Source organism: Papaver somniferum, chromosome 2, assembly GCF_003573695.1.
Source record: "Papaver somniferum cultivar HN1 chromosome 2, ASM357369v1, whole genome shotgun sequence".
Taxonomy (NCBI): Eukaryota; Viridiplantae; Streptophyta; class Magnoliopsida; order Ranunculales; family Papaveraceae; genus Papaver; species Papaver somniferum.
This window is the reverse complement of record NC_039359.1, coordinates 202,737,432-202,756,813: the sequence shown is the minus strand read 5'-3', so window position 1 is coordinate 202,756,813 and position 19,382 is coordinate 202,737,432. Positions and strand designations below refer to the sequence as shown.

Here is a 19,382-nt window from a genome sequence, read left to right as displayed (position 1 = left end):
GTTGTTTATGGTAAAATTCTAGTTCAAAGATGTAATTAGTCTTAGATTTAAAGCTATAAAATATTGTATGATGTTGAGTTGACTATTTATCATTTTAAATTCCCAATAGGTTTTGATATGATTATTTTTGTAATAAATGTAAAACATCTTAAGGGACATTTGGTAAAGATTGTAGAATTTTCTGAGTAGTATACATATTTTAAAAAAAATCTTTGTACCCGTGTTAAATCCAGCAGATAGTTGATAGTTGTAAATGTCTCCCAAAGAACCTATTTTAAAATTATGTTCCACTAATTTTTAGACCTTAGTGACTCTAATAAAATCAACATTTATCTTTTATCTTTCTAAAATGATGAGTTTCACATAATTTTGAGTTGTGCGTGATTTTATATACTTTTCTTAAAACAGAATGTCACAGTTTTGATTTTTTGCAGTGCTGGTCAACTATGTGTTTGACCGTGGTCATAGGATACTTAACTCATTCAAAAATCCTGAATAATTTATACTTAATAGTATTTACAATATAGATTTTATTCGTATAATTACCATAAATTTTGGATATCGTATGAAGCCTGTAAAATTCGAGGAGTCTATCTTTGTCAGTTTTACAATTTGGTGTTGAAATTGTTACTTATTGATTAAATCCTGAAACTTGAACGGTGATAATATTTTCATTTGGAAACCAAAATATGTTTTGTTTTGAAGGTCTCTAAAATTAAGTGAAATCGACCGATAGATTTTCCTAAATGAATTTCCAAGTTACCGCTACTACAAAATTGTTAACATGAACATAAATTAAATTACCCAAAATAAAATTGTTTAATGAGATTGGTCTTAGTAGTCGGGTTTCGGATATAGTATCGAAGTGGCACCTCAGTTTATCGGGGGATGGATTCAGGCAAAATTCGGGTCTGAAAATCGGGATGTTAGAGTACTTGGAAGATATCAAAAATCATTATTCAAGATCAATCTAGTCATATCCAAATAATCTAATCGGAATCTGCCATGTAATAAACTTGTTATTTATCTTTCAATATACAAATTTTATAAGAAACAAGTCTCGTAATCGATCACAGTTAGATAGACGTATATACTAAGATTGAATAGTACTACTTGCGTAAACCATATTATAATGATGAACAATATAATGCGGAAAAGGAAAAACACAAGACACCAGAAGTTTTGTTAACGAGGAAACCGAAACTGTAGAAGAACCTCGGGACCTCGTCCAGATTTATTGAGTCGTTACAGACACTAGCCTACTATCATACTTTGGACTGGAATGTAGTTGAGACCGAGTCCACCATCCAAGTGATTCATTTACATTCGCGCTCATTACGTCTCTTGAACCTCACAAGTTTCTACGCAATTGATTCCCTTAGTTGACGTCCTTTACATTCTAATGGTCTCCTTAACCTCAGTTATGACTTTTAATACCAGTCTGCCTCTATCATATTAGCTTATTTGGTTTCCCTTTATATCAATTATCAAGGATTGGAAATTTATATGCAATAGACAAACCTAGCAAACCTCACAATACGAAACACTTACATTCACTTAAATGAGAAGCCTGGATATTTTACACCTCTCAAGAACAATCTTAAACTTATAAGTTAAGAACAGTTTTCAGATATCCATCTTGAGGAATCAGAGAGCCTGAGACAAAGATAAATTTGCGATTTCTATCTATCTTTCTTAAAAAAAGAGATTGCGAGAACCTCGACATCGGAAAAGCAAGATAAGGATACACGAACTATCAAGGTAAAGATAGTCAGACCTGGCTTCACGAATCCCCAAAGAGAAGTATTTTAGTCGTAAACCTAATTATGTTTCTCAGAGAAAACCTAGGTTCATAGAGGACGAGCCAGTTGAAAGATCATCTTCATTTATAGTTTTTCAAGACTGAGAGTTGCTTAGAATTCAAGCTAAGACAACTTGAGAATTAAGCAAACACTTTATTTATTTAGATGAAACTCTAATTACGGATTCAATTAAACATGCGAGAATTAATCTTGGAAATACAATGGAAGAATATATGCAATGGTCCAGTTACGGAACCGTGTATGATGACCGTTTTGATTTGGCAAATATGTCTTTCAAACTAAAAGCAAGTTGATGTTCATTTAAACACTCAAAAGTTTCATCATGATGCTCAGACATAAGTGTTTTAGTGATCAATGAAGTCTTGGAAGTGTCTAAGAGAGTCATAGAAATGCTAAACATATTTAAAAAATAAGATTTTGAGCATCTGCTAGATTCTACTCGGACTGTTGGTGAAACGGTTCGTGAACCGTAAGGCTAAAGTTCACGGGGTTAGGGAGCTACGTTTCGTAAATCGGGTTCGCCAACCCTACTCGGCTCGAGAACTCAGATGTACACTATTCGAGAACTAGGTTCTCCAAGCGTACTCGGTTTATGAACTCAGATGGATACAGTTCGTGAACTGGGTTCACCAACCTTAAGCATTTTATACCAACACCAAAAATTCAGTTCATCACAGTTCGTGAACTGTTCCCAACCGAACTTGTGGTTTGTGAAATGGTTCGCCAACCTTCCTTGTATTTCTGAAATCAGATATTTATAGTTTGCATATTCGTTTGCCAACCTACCCTGAGCAGAAATATTAAAAGTTCATGAATTTCTCTTTTATGATGTTTGAAACATTCCCAAATGATAAACTCAACTATATGGGCTATTTTCAATTGATCCACAAATTAATTCTCAAACAATAAATTGTTTCAAACAAATATTGTTGAGGACCTTTGAACATCTATGCTAGAATCATATTTCGACATTTTTAACAAGACAAGCTTGACTCGAAATTTCTTATTTGTAAATCTACTAATAGTCATACGACATAGTTTCAATAGATAGAATGGTAAGATAGTGAATACAATATGATGGTTCAGTCTTCACATACCTGATAAAAGAAGTTCTCAAAATGTGTTCGTCGATCTTCGGTCTTCGAGGGTGATGTATGATATTCAACTACCAAATTCTAACCTAGTCCCAGACCTGACTTAATAGACTAGAAATCAACAAATAGTTTTGATCATCTAACATTGACAACCAGCTTGAGATAGAAAAACTTGTGGGTTCAACCGAGCATTGCTCTTACACTTGGTATATCATTAACAATTATAGATAAAGATATGGACATCCAACTTAGACAAGCATGGAGTCATTTTGTTGATATAGACATGTTTATAAATAAAGATTTTAAATGTTTCATATATTGTTCTAGTTTGTGAGGCTACTGGAAACCCATGCTGAAATGACACTGCTTTCGGCAAATCTATGGCTTAACCAATTTATTTGCCCTTCCAATCACCCAATCTCACGGTGTCCGAGATTTTGCATGGTGGTCGTGATGGTGTCGGTGAGTGCTAGTTGAGACGGCCAATGATGGTGAGCAGTGAGCAGTGAGGCAAGGACTTCATGGTGGCTGGCAGCGACAGTGAAAGCAGTAGCGATAGTATTAGTCGATGGTTGTTGTGCTGATGGTGGGTGTTGGTGAGCAGTGGTACTGGTGGTAGTGCACTTGTGCTGATGGTGTGCATTGGCAGTGGTGGCCACTTTGTAATTTCTTACCGTTGCAACAAACATAATTATACTGAAAGAACATGTGTTCGGTTATATATTTAATATTAAAACAAACTAACTACAAAAACATGCCACAAAAACACCCGGAACAAGGCACGATCTATAAGAGAAAAATGGGAATGTTACGGGAATGTAAAAGACTACTACCAAGTTTATCAGATGAGAGAGCACATATATTTATTGATACAGGCATAAATTTAACCAACAATTTCTCTTTAATTAATATCATTTTCTTGATTAACTTAGTTAGCAGGGACAAGGATACCATGATAGTCTGGTTTTTGGGATATAACTATCACTAATACATCCAAGATACAGAAACCTAGACATCATTGTATTTATTAATTAGAAATAACTAATTCCTACTCAACCATATCAAACATTGGACACGCTGAATTTACAAAACTGTGGTTCTACCATAAATCTGGACCTAATAACATTGGTCCTAACATTCTCAAACAATCCTCTAGCAGCAAATCCCACCAAGTCTGTCCATGAATTCCCGAATCCTACTCATCATTCCACCTTCCCAAAAGAAGTCCATGTTACGTTTTCGCTCTGATGAAGACGCTCCCTGTCCCTGTGTCTGATCAAGGATGTCACCATGTTGATTTTGGGCCGTCATCGTCATACAATTGGGGTTATCTTCCCCAACTATGTAACTCTGCATTCCAAATGCTTCCCAATCTAACTGCTGCAAGATTCCAGCAGCACGCTCAGAGTTTCGTGGGGTGTTAAGTTGGAGCTGTAGTGATTGTTCCAGGGCTAATTTGTCGACTTGGACTTTTAGCTCATGCAGCCTCTGACTAATCCTTGAGGAGATAGCATCATAAAGTGCACCTCTTGATACATACTGGTTATTACCTTTAATGAGCAAATCTTCAAAACTAATTGGATCGCCAATAATTACTGTTACCTGCATATACATAATACAAAAACATGAAGCAGTTGCAGATATTACAATTGTTGCATCAAACAAGCAACACATGGGAGGAGAAACCGCACTCCCTATCTAATTTCTCAAGAGTAAGCCACAAAGGATAGGCACCAAACTTATCTTCTAGGACTACTTGAAAACTCACTTCATACCACCAAACCCAACGAGCTACTATGCTAAAACTAGACACTTGCTAGTCAATTTCGTATGCCTAAATATGTTGAAACTTGGACAATATGACTTGTGGGAGACACCAAATATTTCTTACCATTTACACAAGCGGAATGCACGTGCATTGCACATCTGCAATCCAATTGCAGAGTTCAAAAGTACACACACCAAATATAGTATCTGATCCTTTCTGCAATCCAACGGCTGTTTTCGATTTTGTAGAATCCAGCCATTAAACTAAATAGGACACACTAAAAACGAATTGGTTTGTTGATTTTCCTTATGACTGACTTTAAATTTGTACAATCAATAGCTGAGTTCAAAAGTACACACACCAATAACTATTTATGTTGATTTCCTAGTCATCTTTAAAGGGGTGGGAGATGATAATAATTCAAATATAAGAGGTGAACCCAAACATGAAAAGGGTACGTACAGTCTTGCCAACCCTTGGGAAGTTGGCTCCTATAGGCATGATTTCTTGCATTCCTGAGTGAACAAAGGGTACAACTATGGGAGTATTGTCCGCATTCATAACCAGCCTACACATAAAGAAAAAGGATAAGAAAATAAATCAATTTCAGCAGACACTAGCTGGCTTGAACTTAAGAACAGATAAGTTGCAATAACAAAACACCAGAGTTTATCTATGAAGCAGAAATGCATGTATTAATGAAGCAGAAAGGAATAAAAAATAAAATAAAAATAATATAACAACAGTTATATGAGTTGAATAGCTTTTTCTGTTATTCCATGAAACCAACCATCTTATACAAGGTTAGATACATTTAACAGAGTTTAAGGTGACACCAGTTGCTTCTAAACCATCTCAAGCTCTATTGACTATAAAATGTTGCAGACTACTTCAGGTCTTATTTTGATTTTCGCAAGTAGCAGACCATGAAGGGTTGGCTGTGTGTCAGTTTGCACGGATGTGTATTTTTCCTCTAAAACTTTGATTACCACGACATTTTGGTTTTCCATTCTAACCTAGAATTCACATGATCTTATTTCGAAGAAATAAAGGAATAAGTCTTAACACACTCCTACACATTGTTAAATAAAAGTCCTTGTGCTTTTCACCAGATAATCAAATCAAACACACAGCTAGTCTCACCTGCCAACCCCTCTCTTGGCAGAGCCTATGGTTTTTCCACCATCCCGAGAACGACTACCTTCTGGAAAGATATGAACCCACCCTCCATTGTTAAGTTTCTTTATTGCCATGTCCATACCCTGCATAAATTAATTTTTACCAAGAGTACAGATCAAATTAACATGCACTACTCACTAATAATAACTCACATGATAACAAAGTATAAATACTTTAAGATGATACCTTCTGATATAACCCTTCACCACGAGAAACAGGTAATACTTTGACACTTCGAAAGAATGCTGATGTCACCGGATTTTTGAAACATCGGTCACTAGCACAAAGGGTCCATCTCAAGCCGTTTGCATCAAACAGCACACTTGGTGGTAAGAGTGCAGAAATAACAAAAGGATCGTCCACAGAGGCCACATGATTGCTTACCTGCATCATATCATAGCAACAAAAAACAAAAAGTTAACCAGGCGGTGAAAAATTTAAGAGCAAGCAAAATTAAAATTTAAAACGAACTATTAAGTCAAACAACAATGTGGTTCATAATACATACTGTAATAAGAGATTTTCCTTCTTGTCTTTGTAAAACTGCCTTCTGTAATTTCTCTGCACCATATATCTGTCAATACAGATCAAATTAATCTCCACCGAATCAACAAAAACAGCTTCCAAATGCCCCAACCCTCGAATTTTAATTACCTGAACGTGATTGAGCCCGTGCATAAAGAAGTGACAAACATTTCCAATCACGGGAACAGCAACAGATTGAAGCATCTGCATAATCTTAGAGTCCTCCAATGCATCAACATCCTTATCCACTGCATTCACAGCATAACACCATTTTACAATCAAATAAAAAAAAGAACACCCAACACCTAATAAACACAATGTGATAACTAGAGCAACTAATTGCACAACAAACTTGGTTTAAGAATGTCACTCACAATAATATCTAAAAGTAGAAACCTAACTCTAATGCCATTGCTATAACTAACTTAACCAACTCAATATTATCTTTGAAAGATAATCAAAAAAATACAATTCTCAGAATTCCACAACACTAAAGTCTTTAGAAATCACTAAGAACACTAAAGACAAGCAATCCCAAAAAAATTCTGTAGTATCACAATTTCTTAAGACAATTATTCAAATTTTGCAATGAATTATCAACAAATTACATAAATTCGTTCCCAGATTATCAGAACAAAAAATAACAAAATTGAAAATTTTATGATTAAGATATTGATTATTACCTCTCTTGCGATAGAACACAGAAGAGGGAGATAATGAATCAACCACGAATGGACACCATCCAGCGGTGCACATTTGATGAATAATTAATAGTAGTACCATCTGATGATGATGAAATTCTAGGTATATTACGACGATGTTTATCAACAGTAACTCTACATCGATCTCGAATTCTTAACTGAAGTGCTCGTGCTTTATCTTTCCATAAGTCTCCTCTATTTATCCATTTCCCTTCCATTTTTATGGATTTTTACAAGGGTTTTATTAAGATAAATTAGGGTTTTGAAACAACAGTGGAAATTCTACTTTTCTGGGTGTTTTATTCTTTCTTCACAGAGAGGGAGACTGAACGAAACGAAAGAAGTTTCACGCTCGATCCCCTGAGGCTTTTCTAATATGCGCTCTGTGCGCTTGATTACTTCGTGGCCGACACTAGAGCTGGCAAACGGGCGGGACGGGGCTGGCTTGTGACCAATCCGCGGGTTACGGGTTAATACAAGCCTAAGCTTGCGGGTTGAAATTCTTCACGGGTGGTCATTTATCTAACCCGTGCCCCTCCCGGGTAAAGCTCGCGGGTTCATGGGTGCTCACGGGTTACCTGGTTTTTGTTGAGTCAACTCGCCAGAAATCGATTTCTGGGCTATTACCTTCCACATTCAGGCCATCTAAAGTTCCTTAACCTACAAGCTACAACCTAAGTATCTAACATTCATCCAATTCATTTGGTATATCAATTCAAAAACTCAAAATTGCAAAACTAAACTAATTTTGCATTTAAAGAAACACAGACACAGATACTATCATAGTCATACTAGTCATTAGTAGTTTACTTTAGTACTTAAGTACTTTAGTTACAGTTACACAGTACTTCATCAGTTCATGATGATAATTGATAAATAATGAAAATAAACTTCCGAGACCGAGACTGTAGATACCATTGTTTCTAATTTGTATCACCAAGTGCGACAATATTAATAACCACTTCCTGTACAAAATATATATTGTGTGGTTAAACAAAAATCCATTGTCACATTGCATAATGCTAAAAACCAAATTGGACACTTCACATAAAAAAAATTCACAATAGTCCACAACTGTGGCTACTAACTGGTTAAACCACTAATACACAAAGCATAGAGATCCTAATAGTATGCATGATCAATGGAAGCAGTTTAAGTTTAATGTACATCATGAACGAATAGCTACAAGGATTCTCAGATGCACCTCTTTGGCATTTACCAATTACTTCAGAACAAACCCAATGCCGCATTCCAAAAACCAAAATCGGCATTACACATTAAAAAAATTCACCAGAGTCCACAGGACACACAGAGAATGAATAGCACAGGACACACAGTAAAGCATCTTGGCATACAATTTAGGCAAAGTGTATCCTACACATAAAGAATCAATCACCCACCCAAAATCAAAATCAATCTATAAATCACAGTAAACACCCAAAATCAATCCAAAAAACAAAAAAAATCATTTCCAAAAAACACATACCATCATAGACACAAGCTTCCTGAACATCTCTAACAGCAGCTTGTTCAACGATGTTCCTCACCAAAAGTCTCTTGATTGCCTTATCCTATTCCAAATCACCACCACCACCACAAAAAACAACTACTGAATCAGAAAATCTATATCCATTCATATCAGATCCCAAGAAAAAATCAAATCAAATCTGTGAAAATGAAATCAATTAGTTACCTTAGGGCAACACTTTCCACAGTTTGAACAACGGATGAAGTTAACATGACCACGGCCATGTTTGTTACGACCACCATTCCTTCGCTTAAACGTCTACAGAAATCAAAACAAAATCACCAGAAATTCAAAATCATAAACTTGTATAAATCAACATCTATCATGAAGATTGAAACATGATTTAGGGTTCATTTGATTGAAAGAGGGACTTACCATGTTGTGATTTGCAGCCGCTTCTTCTTCTTCCTATGAAGCTCAACTTGAGAAATCTCTCCGCAGCGGCTCTGTGTGTTCTGTTGCGAATAACTTCTTAAAGATTAAGAAAAAACCCTTTTTTTGTGGTAAGAACTGAAACATCATGAAATTAAGAAAATTAAAGATTACCGATCTTCACAGAATCACAATCACAACAATACTAAGAATATTAAAGATTTGTTGGGATTCCTATGTAAAACCCTAGATTCCTAGAAGAAGAAAATAAAGAAGAAAACAAAAATTAAAATCTGATTACATGCTAGCCTTGAATCTTAAGATCAAAGTAACTGCCTTTGGTATCTAGATCTAATAGTTCTTCAATTTGTTGTTCTTTCCGTCAGGACTCAGGAGACTCTCTCTGAGTCATGGAAGAAGAAAAAAAGAGGAAGAACCGAAGAAGAAAGATAGAAAAGCTTAGGGTTTTTCCGATTTATACGATGGAAATTTGGGTGACACGTAAAAAGCTACGTGTTTCAGTTTCAGCAGGGTATGAAATTACGGGTTACGGGCCAGACCGCGGGTTTCACGGTACGGGCCGGGTTAACCCGTTTCTTCACAAGCCACTAATTGTATAACTCGTGCCCGTCTTGTTTAGTTACCATCCGGGACGGGTGCGGGTTTTCACGGGACGGGACGGGCCAACCCGCGGGTTTTGGCTTGGTTTGCCAGCTCTAGCCGACACGATAGCATGAAAATATCTTTTAAGTGGGTCCAATTTTGATCTGCTGATGCTGATAGACAAACACTATGATCTATGAGAATTAGAGGCACGTTGATACCGTCTATAATCACTAGGAGACACGTGGTGATGGTTATCAAAATTAGTGGACACGTGGCATGTGTAGTAGGCTCATTTTGGAATGTGACCCTACACACTACTGATTTTATTTTCCAGGCTTGAATTGGGGTATACTCAATTTTAAGTGGACTCTTTTTTAAGGGCAAAGGAGGAGTCCTAATGGATAAAGTTACAAAACCAGTCTTATCTTTTATAATACTAATTATCCATTAGTTTTCATTTTCTTTATTTCATCTTCTTCTCTTCTTCTTGTCCTCCTCAAACACCTCACCGGCTCCTCCATCCCCCACCACTGAAACTCGTCGATTAATTCGTCGTAATCTTCGATTCAAAAGTTCCGATTAATCTTCAAAAATGGAACCACCACGGCAGAAGGAAACTCGTATGAAAGACGCTAATAGAAAACCCAATGAATACAATCCTGGATTTGCAAAATTAGTTCAACAAAAAGAGAAGAAAAAAATGGTTGAAGAAGAAGAAATCGTAGCCGCTGAAAAAGGAGAAATGGTGCGATTAAGAAAGTAAGGGTATACTGAAACTCACTCTAGCTAGTACTTCAATTTCATGTTTGCATGTCAAATTAGGTCAGAAGAATCAAAATTCTGAATTTACAGTTATATAGACGGGAAGGTGTTTGTTCCACGACCTTGCCGATATTTCATAGTTATGTTTAGCCGGCAAGCTCTTAGGTTGAAGATCTTGCCGGTATCTATAACTTCTACTTACAGGCTCGGCAAGGTATTCAACCTAGGAGCTTTCCGGCGGTAGTTTTTTTTTATAGTCGGCAGTGTTATAATTTTTTACCCTGCCGACTGTTTTGAAAATAGTTTGCGTCTCCTGATGCCTTAAATTTTGAAAGTCGAAATGGTATTTGAATACCACCATGCCGGCTTTATGTTAGCCGATATTATTTTGATTATAGTGCCTGCCGACTATTGATGTTGAAAATTCTGTGTTCAAGTTGTTATAAGACGGCAGGTTATTGGAATAAGACCATGCCGACTATGCTTTAGCCGGCATGTAGTTTAGATATCGACCCTTTTGAATTTTGTGTCGCCGACAAGGTTATATTTGTCGACCCTGCCGAATGTTTTTTTTTTTTTTTAAATTGTTCTTGTTTAGGTCGCAAAAGGGAAAGAATAAAACTGCTACTCCTCCTTCAAGACCTCCTCGTGTTGGTGAAAAACTCTTGACTGCAACACATCGAGGGGAATTTGTTGAGTCGGGGACGCACAAGATCCGTGTACTGAATGATTTTCAACCACCACCTGAACCAAATGATTCGGATGAAACTCCAGATGAAGACCAATCAATTCCATATGGTAGAAGAGGTGATGATGATGATGTTGTTGAAAGAACTTCGGATGCTGGATGAGGCAACAATGATGATGATGATGGTGATCAAGATATGCCACATGTTGGAGGAGGTAATGATGATGATGGTAATGGAGATAAAGAAAAGGATAGAGAAGATGAAATTGTTGAAGAGGAAAAGGAACATGAAGAAGGTGGAGAACAAACCTAAGCTGCAACTGCAACTGCAACCGCAACCGAAAGACCGAAGAAGGTTATCACTAAACCAACTGACTCCCACATGCCTCCCTCTCACTTGATGGTTAAACTGAAACTAGGTGAGACTCCAAAGGGAACCCCAGAAGATGGTGGACATGTTCTTTTTTGATACAAATACTCATGGGCATGTCAAATCCATAATACTATCGTAAGTAGTCTCAATTCGTCTTTGTTTTTTATTTAAGTGTATCTATCTTAACTTTGCTACAAGTGTTTGTATTTCATTTCATTTTGTGTTTTTGGTATTTAGGATTACAAGCATGCCATCCGTCTCTTGAGGCGCCAAGCTTAATGTTCAGTGATGAAAAATTGGTCACTTGACGAGGAAGTTGACGAGGTGCATGTGATTGTCAAGAACTCCCGGTCGTGGCCTGCGGTGGAGAGTTCGAATATTGAGTATGATAGAGTTATCGTATCTGCATTCTGTGAGAGGTTCTACGGAGAAACTGATATTATGTTATTCCCATTCCGTGAGATGGCGATAACTCCCGATGATGCTCATCAAATTCTAGGCCTCGAGGTTGAGGGAAAAGCAACCAGTGAGGGCTTCTATAATAAAATTTCTTGGGAGGGTATCTTCAAATTGACCAAAACATTGTTCGGTTGGGATCAGATTAAGATGGAGTCTATGCTTGTGGTGAAGGATGGTTATCTAAGCAAGAAGTTTAATCTGAAGAAGTTGAAGGACACATTATCTGGGACCAAGAAAATCTATAATGAGGAAGGAAGGGTGGACTTGGAGCGAATCAATGCTACCGCGTCAGCTTATTTGCTATACGTCCTGGGCAAATGTATCTTCCCCGAAAGTTCCGGAAGCTTGGTCGACGTCGAGTATATGCAACTATTGGATCCCTTAGATAAGATGCATGAGTATTCTTGGGGTACTGCGGTGGTCGCCTTCTTGAACAATGAGTTGACAAAGGCTTCAAGGGCACTCACTGCGCAAGTTAACCGAAATATATGTCTCTTCCAGGTAATTTTATTGTCTAAATCATTTATATTTGCAAAATTCTAGTAAGATAAGATTCTTACTAAAATTTGTGTTTGCATAGGTTTGGATATATGAGCACTTCCCTACTTTAGTGAAAGGAAACTCCTATGTCAAAGTGGATGAGAATTTTGCGATTGATAAGCCAAGAGGACAAAGATACAGTTTTAAGGGTGGTGGGGATAAGGAAATGCCACAACAGCTTATCAAAATCCGAAGCGCCTTAGACAAATTGACTGCGGATGAGGTAATATTTGATCTGTATCGAGACGCGAGAAATCAAGGTTTAATCCAAAGGAGAGATGATGTTGCATTATACTACGGTCCCTTGTTGTGCACCCATGGATATTCAATGTACGATCCACATCGGGTAATGCGACAATTGGGTTACGTCCAAGAAAAACCCCATTTCGATGTTGAGCCATTCTTTCAAGTGCTAAGAGAGGACTGCACCACGTCCCAAAAAATTATTAACGTCGCTTACGCTCCAGCTCCAGTTAAAGATCATTGGAACGAAAGACGTGACCGTAAAGTCGATACGAATCTTTTGGACGAAGTGACAGAAGGTCATGAAGCTCATGAGAGATACATGTCGTGGTACTTGGTTAGGCTCATCCTATTGTGATTAGGGAAATGACTGCTGAAGAATTGGCTCGTAAGAGGAAGATGGCATCGAAATACCCAACAACAGGTCTTAAGTTCTTTGTAAGTATTTTAGAGTTGCTCTTACTGTTTAAACATTACATTATCGAAATTCTGTTAATTATTTGTTGTTTAATTGAAAATAGAAGGAGCATTTGAAGAGCCTTGTGAGGGTGATGTGTTGCGCGAGAGAAAGAGGGGATCCTTTGTCGATTGAAGAGCAAAGCAATAACATTGACTTTTCTATCAATGTTGACAATGAGGATTCCTATGAATTGTTCAAGCAAGCTGATGCTGAAGTAAAGAGGGAAGAAAAATCCAGGAGGGAAGCACAAGCCAAGATGAATGCTGACAAAAAGAGGGGTCATTCCCGTGGTGGTGAGTGTAATAGTAGTGGTGGTGCTCCTAAACGGGGTCGTGGTCGTGGTGGTGAATGAATGCATTCCTAGTTTATTTATTTATGTTGTGGTAGACAAATGTTAAGGTTAATGGTTGGACAAATGTTTTTTTAAGGTTTATGGGACATGTTTTCGTATTTTGGAGAAAAAAATGTTGGATTTTTAGTTGTTGAATGAATGGTTTGTTTAGATATTTAAAGTTTCAATCATTCCATCAGCATGCTTTTGTTAAGTTACATTGTCGACTAAACCAGGTCCGTCAGGTTTGTGAACTGTCAAACTAACGGCCCTGACTGCAGAAATGGTGTAGTTATCAGGGTCGGCAAGGTAAGCAAATTACACCTTGCCGGTTGTTTAACTTTCGGCAAGGTATTAGATTATCGACCATGCCGACTATCTATTGCAAAAAATACCTTCTCCTGATGCCTTAAAAGAATAAGGTCGGTAGGGTTATAAAATTACGAACTTACCGACTATGATAAAGCCGACACGCTAACAACCAAATACCATTCCGACAGTTAAACAGAATAAAATGAACTCCTTATGCCTAAAATCATTATAAGGTCGGCAGGGTAAGAAAATTAGGACCATGTCGGCCAAACTTAGTCACATATTGGGGGAGGGGGAAACCGCGCCTGCGAATTCAAAATTCAAAATTTTTTCAAGTACAGTTGCATTGATTGACTTGTACTTGGGCACTATAATGGCCAAATTTGGGCATTATCCTATAAATACACTAGTTCTATGTACAACAATACACACCTATTTTCGTATACTCTCCAAATCTCATATCATCATACACTCCATCTAACTCTCCCAATACCTCTATATACAACAATGGCATCATTTGACTCAAATGAAGATTTGGCAATCACCAAAGCGTGGTATGCGGAAACTCGAGTTAGACATCAGTCCTCCGTAAGGATGGATATCGTAACTTTTTGGGTTAGGGTACACAACAAATTTAGTCAAGATTTTGGGAATCCTAATTGAAGAAGTGTTCAACAAGTCCATGATAGGCACGTAGTCATCGAAAATGCGATACTTGCTTTTTTAGCTCTCCAACCCTGGATTTTTAACGCTACCAACTTCAACTTGTCTATTAAACAATTTGTAAGTATGTTTGTGGTTTATTTTACGTGATCCATGTTGTTTGGTATCCCTACTAAACACCACTAACAAAGTAAGTTTGTGTTTTGCTTTTGTAGCATGAAGTCTTCAAAGTGCGCTACTTGGAGGAAAAGAGGGAAGCATTCGCATTCGATGCAAGCTATGAATTCATGGTCTCCAAAATCCCGGAGTATTCCCCGGACTTCATGCAGGCCGGAGATGACTGGGATTCCTCCAACGAAGATTGATGGTTTTAGTGTAAGTTTGGTGGGTAGATCTCTATGTAAACCCTCACGATATTATAACTCGTCCACTAGGGTCGCCTAGGGGTTCAAAAGATTGATGCACATGCTAAGTGCATTTGTTTTTCCGTCGACAAGGAGTTATATTTTGTGTTTCAATCAATGTAGTAACAAAAATTGCATGAATAAAGTGAATTGCATCTATTAGAATTCAGTTTTCTTTTTGGGGATAACTAAAGTCGGCAAGGTTGTAAGATTACTACAGTGCCGACTAAATGCTAGCCGGCAAGATAAGAAAGTTAATAATGTCGACTACAGATAGCCGGCAAGGTAAGAAATCAATACCATGTCGAATACCGACGCATTTATAACAGTCTTCTATGTGTCAAAAATAATAAAGCCGGCATTTTCTTCGTTCGTATACCTTGCCGGCCATTTTAAGTCGGCATTTTCTTCATTCGTCGACCTTGCCGGCTGATATTGGTCGGCATGATCTTCATTTGACGTTGGCGACTTTTCATACTTTCATATTAGAAAGTGTTGATTTCTTCTTTGATTTTGAGTATGATTTCATGCAACAGATTTGGAATCCCCTTTTTAGAAGTGTTTCAGTTGTGTGCTTTCATTTTCGTTGCAAGAGATATTCTCAAAAAAAAAGAATCATCAAAAATCATCCCACAAAAGTTCAATCAAAAACAAAATTTCACAACTTAAATTCATAAGTTTTAATCTATTCAATCAATTTAAACTTAATTAATTAATCTAATCATAATTTTAGTGTTAGTTAAACAAGGATAATTTAGCCATTTAGAAAATACATGGTTAAGGAGTGGCTTGGTTTACTTTAAAATGACACAAATTTTATCCCATTAGGTATACCCCAATTAATCTGGGTATACCCAATCAAGCCAGGTTATTTTGGGAGTTATTTTTCTTTTCCGAGAAGAAAAAGGTTATATTTATAAAAGGAAAAAGTATGTACAATGGTTTGAGTCAGAGACTCCAACAAAAAGGAGGTTCAAAATTCTAAACATAGACGATAATAAAATCGTTGTCAACATATCAAATTAACGTATCAGATATACACTATTTAGATGAGTGTGCATAAAAATGGACTCGTTCATGTTTCTTTTTCTTTTCTTTTTTTCTTTATGGATTAGTACAGTGGTTAGTGGTGGCTCCTAAATACTACTCGCTCATGTAGATATTAGCTTTTCTGTTTTCAAAACCTGGCTAAATTGGGGCCTATGCCACTTAATTGGGGCCTATAGCTACATGACAAAACATGGTCATTACGAAGTAATTCATAGAAACCCCTTAACCAACTATTTTCTTAAATGTTAATTTACCGCTGATTAATTAGTGTTAATTTGGGTGATTACTGGTAAAGTATAGTGTTACATGTGAAATTAACTTGTGTTAATTAATCATCTGAACATGAAAATATTTGAAATTTTGAAATTTTTTGAAGAACACCAACTCAGAATCGGTATATGTTGTCAAAAACATATACCGATTGTAACCTCAAAAGCATACAGAGATTTTTTGAAACTAGCTTTTACCCAGAATCGGTTTATATGGGCATGAAAATCAACCGATTATCCATAATCGGTTTATATTGGCATGAACGTAAACCGATTGTTGGTAAATTTTATCTTTTTTATCTGTGAATTATGTGTTGTTAAACATCAAATAAAATTAAAATTCATTCTATACCCGAGTTAATGAAATGGAATCGAGTATGATTTCATACTCATTTTTATGATCGAGTATTAACTGAAAAAAATGGGTTAACCAGAATTGGTTTATACGATACATATGTAAAAACCGATTCCTGACATTGCACAACAGGAATCGGTTTATAAGAATGCTCATGTAATCTGATTCTAACAAAAAAAAAGATACAGAAAAATTGAGAACAACAATCGGTTTACTCGACACACATATAAAATCCGATTCTAACATTATACATCAACAATTGGTTTTTATAAGTGCTAATGTAATCCGATTCTTGTTCAAATTTCTCGAACCAGAGAACATATCAAGGACAATCAGTCTTTGTGGGCATGAACATAAACTGTTTCTATTTGCAATCATATCACATATACATTAACGTTAACCGATTCTGATAAACCAGGAAAAATTTGATTTCAAAATTTTCAATTTTTGAGCAATTTTATGTTACTAAAACCTAGGTTATAGGATTGGGTTGAGAAGAAAAGAAGAAGAATCAGTTGAAGTGGATATGAAAATGAATTTGATTTTGATTTTAGTTTTTAATTTTATGACTTTAGTTTTATGATTTTTATTTTGATTTTGATTTTTGTTTTTAAATTTTATGATTTTAGTTTTATGATTTTGATTTTTGTTTTTAATTTTATGATTAGGATTTGATAGGGACAAATTAGTAGTATTAATATTTAATAGAGGGTAAAATGGTAATTTCATCAAACTTAGACACCCCTTATCATTCTTTATGGGGTGGATGAAAAAATTCATAGGCCCCAATTAAATGGCATAGGTCCCAATTTAGTCGGGTTTCAAAACTATAGGTACTTCGAGAGATGATACGATAAAAAATTACAAGGGAAAGGGAGTAGGAGCCACTTTTTCAAATCACGCCCATCACCATCATGGAGCCCATGTGAAACAATAGATTTTCTCACGTGATTACCTGCGATATTTATTGAGGTCGGTTTAGAATTGTTTTTCCTATTTTGCTTGTTTAACAAACTTCGTAGGTATAAAGTATCACGATTCTTCGAGAAATTGATTTTAAGGCTACCCGTTAAAGTAAATCAAGCTTTTTTACTTGTCTGAATTTTGTGTTGGAGAAAAAAAGTCTTTTATATATTGGTTTATTATTGGTTTTGGTTAATTCTATCAAGAGAATTACATTCTTTGTCCTCTCTATGGTGTTTTGTTATTGCATGTGAAGGATGACGTATAAGAAGTCTTAATGAGTTATATAGTTTCAGTTTAAGATCGAAGTGGGGTGTAGCAGTTTCAATCTTAATAAAACTCACATATCTGAATGAGGAAGTGGGTCGCTTCCTATGAGAATATAAGTCGATTCTCTAGAGCATTCTGAGAAACGGATATGTCCAGGGACAAAGTGGACATGAATTTGGCAATGTCAGGAGAATATCATGCGTGCTCATTATAAACACTTTTGAGACATTAATCAATATATTGAGAGGTTGTTTACCATGATGAACTAATCTCACGTAACCAAGGAAATAGAGGAAGATATTTATGCATGATTGATAGGTAATTATTTTAATCATTTTATTTACTCTAGTTTTATTATTTGATTGACTCAATCACTACTTTCGCAAAGTTTAGTTTGATTGCATGATTTTTCTAATTATTTGTCATTCAATTTAATATGTTATCCGTTATTAAATCGCTTTCCAAGAGTTTAGTTTGATCGCATGATTTTCCTAATTATTTGTCATTCAATTTGATAGGTTATGCTTTATTAAATCTATTGATAATCTATGCTTAGTGTTTACAAATAATGTTTGAGAATCCGTCTGATATTTTAGTGAATTAAGATTTAAGAGGACTAAAAAGTTGACCAGAGCTTTAAAATCCTTATAGTATCTTTTAATCATGAGTAGTAGTGGAATCCAGAGTCTTAATTATTTCTTTTAAAATCTTGTTATCACTTTCGTTTGAGTTTCTTTATTTTAGTTTTTGTGATTAAGTCTAAAATCAAATCTTAATAAGTCCGAGTGGCGAACTCTTTCTTACCACTATCAAAAATTTGATTAGGTATGCTTACCTACCTATGCTTAGGAACCCAGTTCACTAGGGTATGGGTACTGGGTATGCGTACCTACCCTGTGTCCAGATTTCAGTAGTTCTGAAAACTCACTTTTCATGTTTTGAAACATTTCCAATTGCCATAGATATATCATTGCTTGGGAAATTTTCAAATGATCCATTTGAAACAAATATAGTTCTTGAGCAATAAATTGTTTTGGACGAAGATTTCTAAGGATCTATGAACATTATTCGTTACTTGATCTTATTTCGAGATGTCTAACAAGACAAGCTTGACTTGAAATTTGTTCTTTGTAATATTAAATCTATTAAATGTTATACGGCATAGTTTAATTCTGTGAGTAAATAGAATGGTTTAGTCTTCACATATCTCTTTGTCGATGAAGTTCTCCAAATATCATCATTTGATCTTCAGTCTTCAATCTTCAAGGGTTATCCAGTGATGTATGATATTCAACTACCATGCTCTAATCTTAGTCTGAGACTTAACTTTAATAGACTAGAAATCTATATATAGTTTCGTGATATTAACATTAACAACAAGCTTGAGATAGAAAAATTTAAGATTTCAACCGAGCAGTGTTTTAAAAAATATACAATTTATGCAAACAAGAAGTTAAGAATAGAAAAGTTTTTTCGTTTGGTCAGTCCAAAGACATTACCTATTCACATTTCTATTAGCAAGAAATGAAAAGGAGAGGGTAACTAGTACACCACTAACTTTGTCGTTCGTGAAACTATATATACAACCATTATATTTAAAAGTGTATTTAAGATTGATTTAACAAGGTAAACCTAGTATACACC

General features: G+C 35.9%; 1 protein-coding gene and 1 pseudogene across 1 annotated transcript; both read right to left on the bottom strand.

Annotated features, from left to right (window-relative positions):
* Positions 1–3,799: 3,799 nt before the first annotated feature.
* LOC113350258 lies at positions 3,800–7,415 on the bottom strand (annotated as a pseudogene).
* Positions 7,416–8,360: 945 nt separating this feature from the next.
* Positions 8,361–9,056, bottom strand: LOC113352595 (40S ribosomal protein S26-1-like). Its single transcript, XM_026596403.1, has 4 exons — positions 8,994–9,056; positions 8,784–8,876; positions 8,577–8,661; positions 8,361–8,464 (listed from the first exon to the last, which is right to left on the bottom strand). The coding sequence occupies exons 1-4, from the start codon at positions 8,994–8,996 to the stop codon at positions 8,361–8,363; spliced, it is 285 nt and encodes a 94-aa protein (XP_026452188.1). The 5' UTR covers positions 8,997–9,056.
* Positions 9,057–19,382: the final 10,326 nt, after the last annotated feature.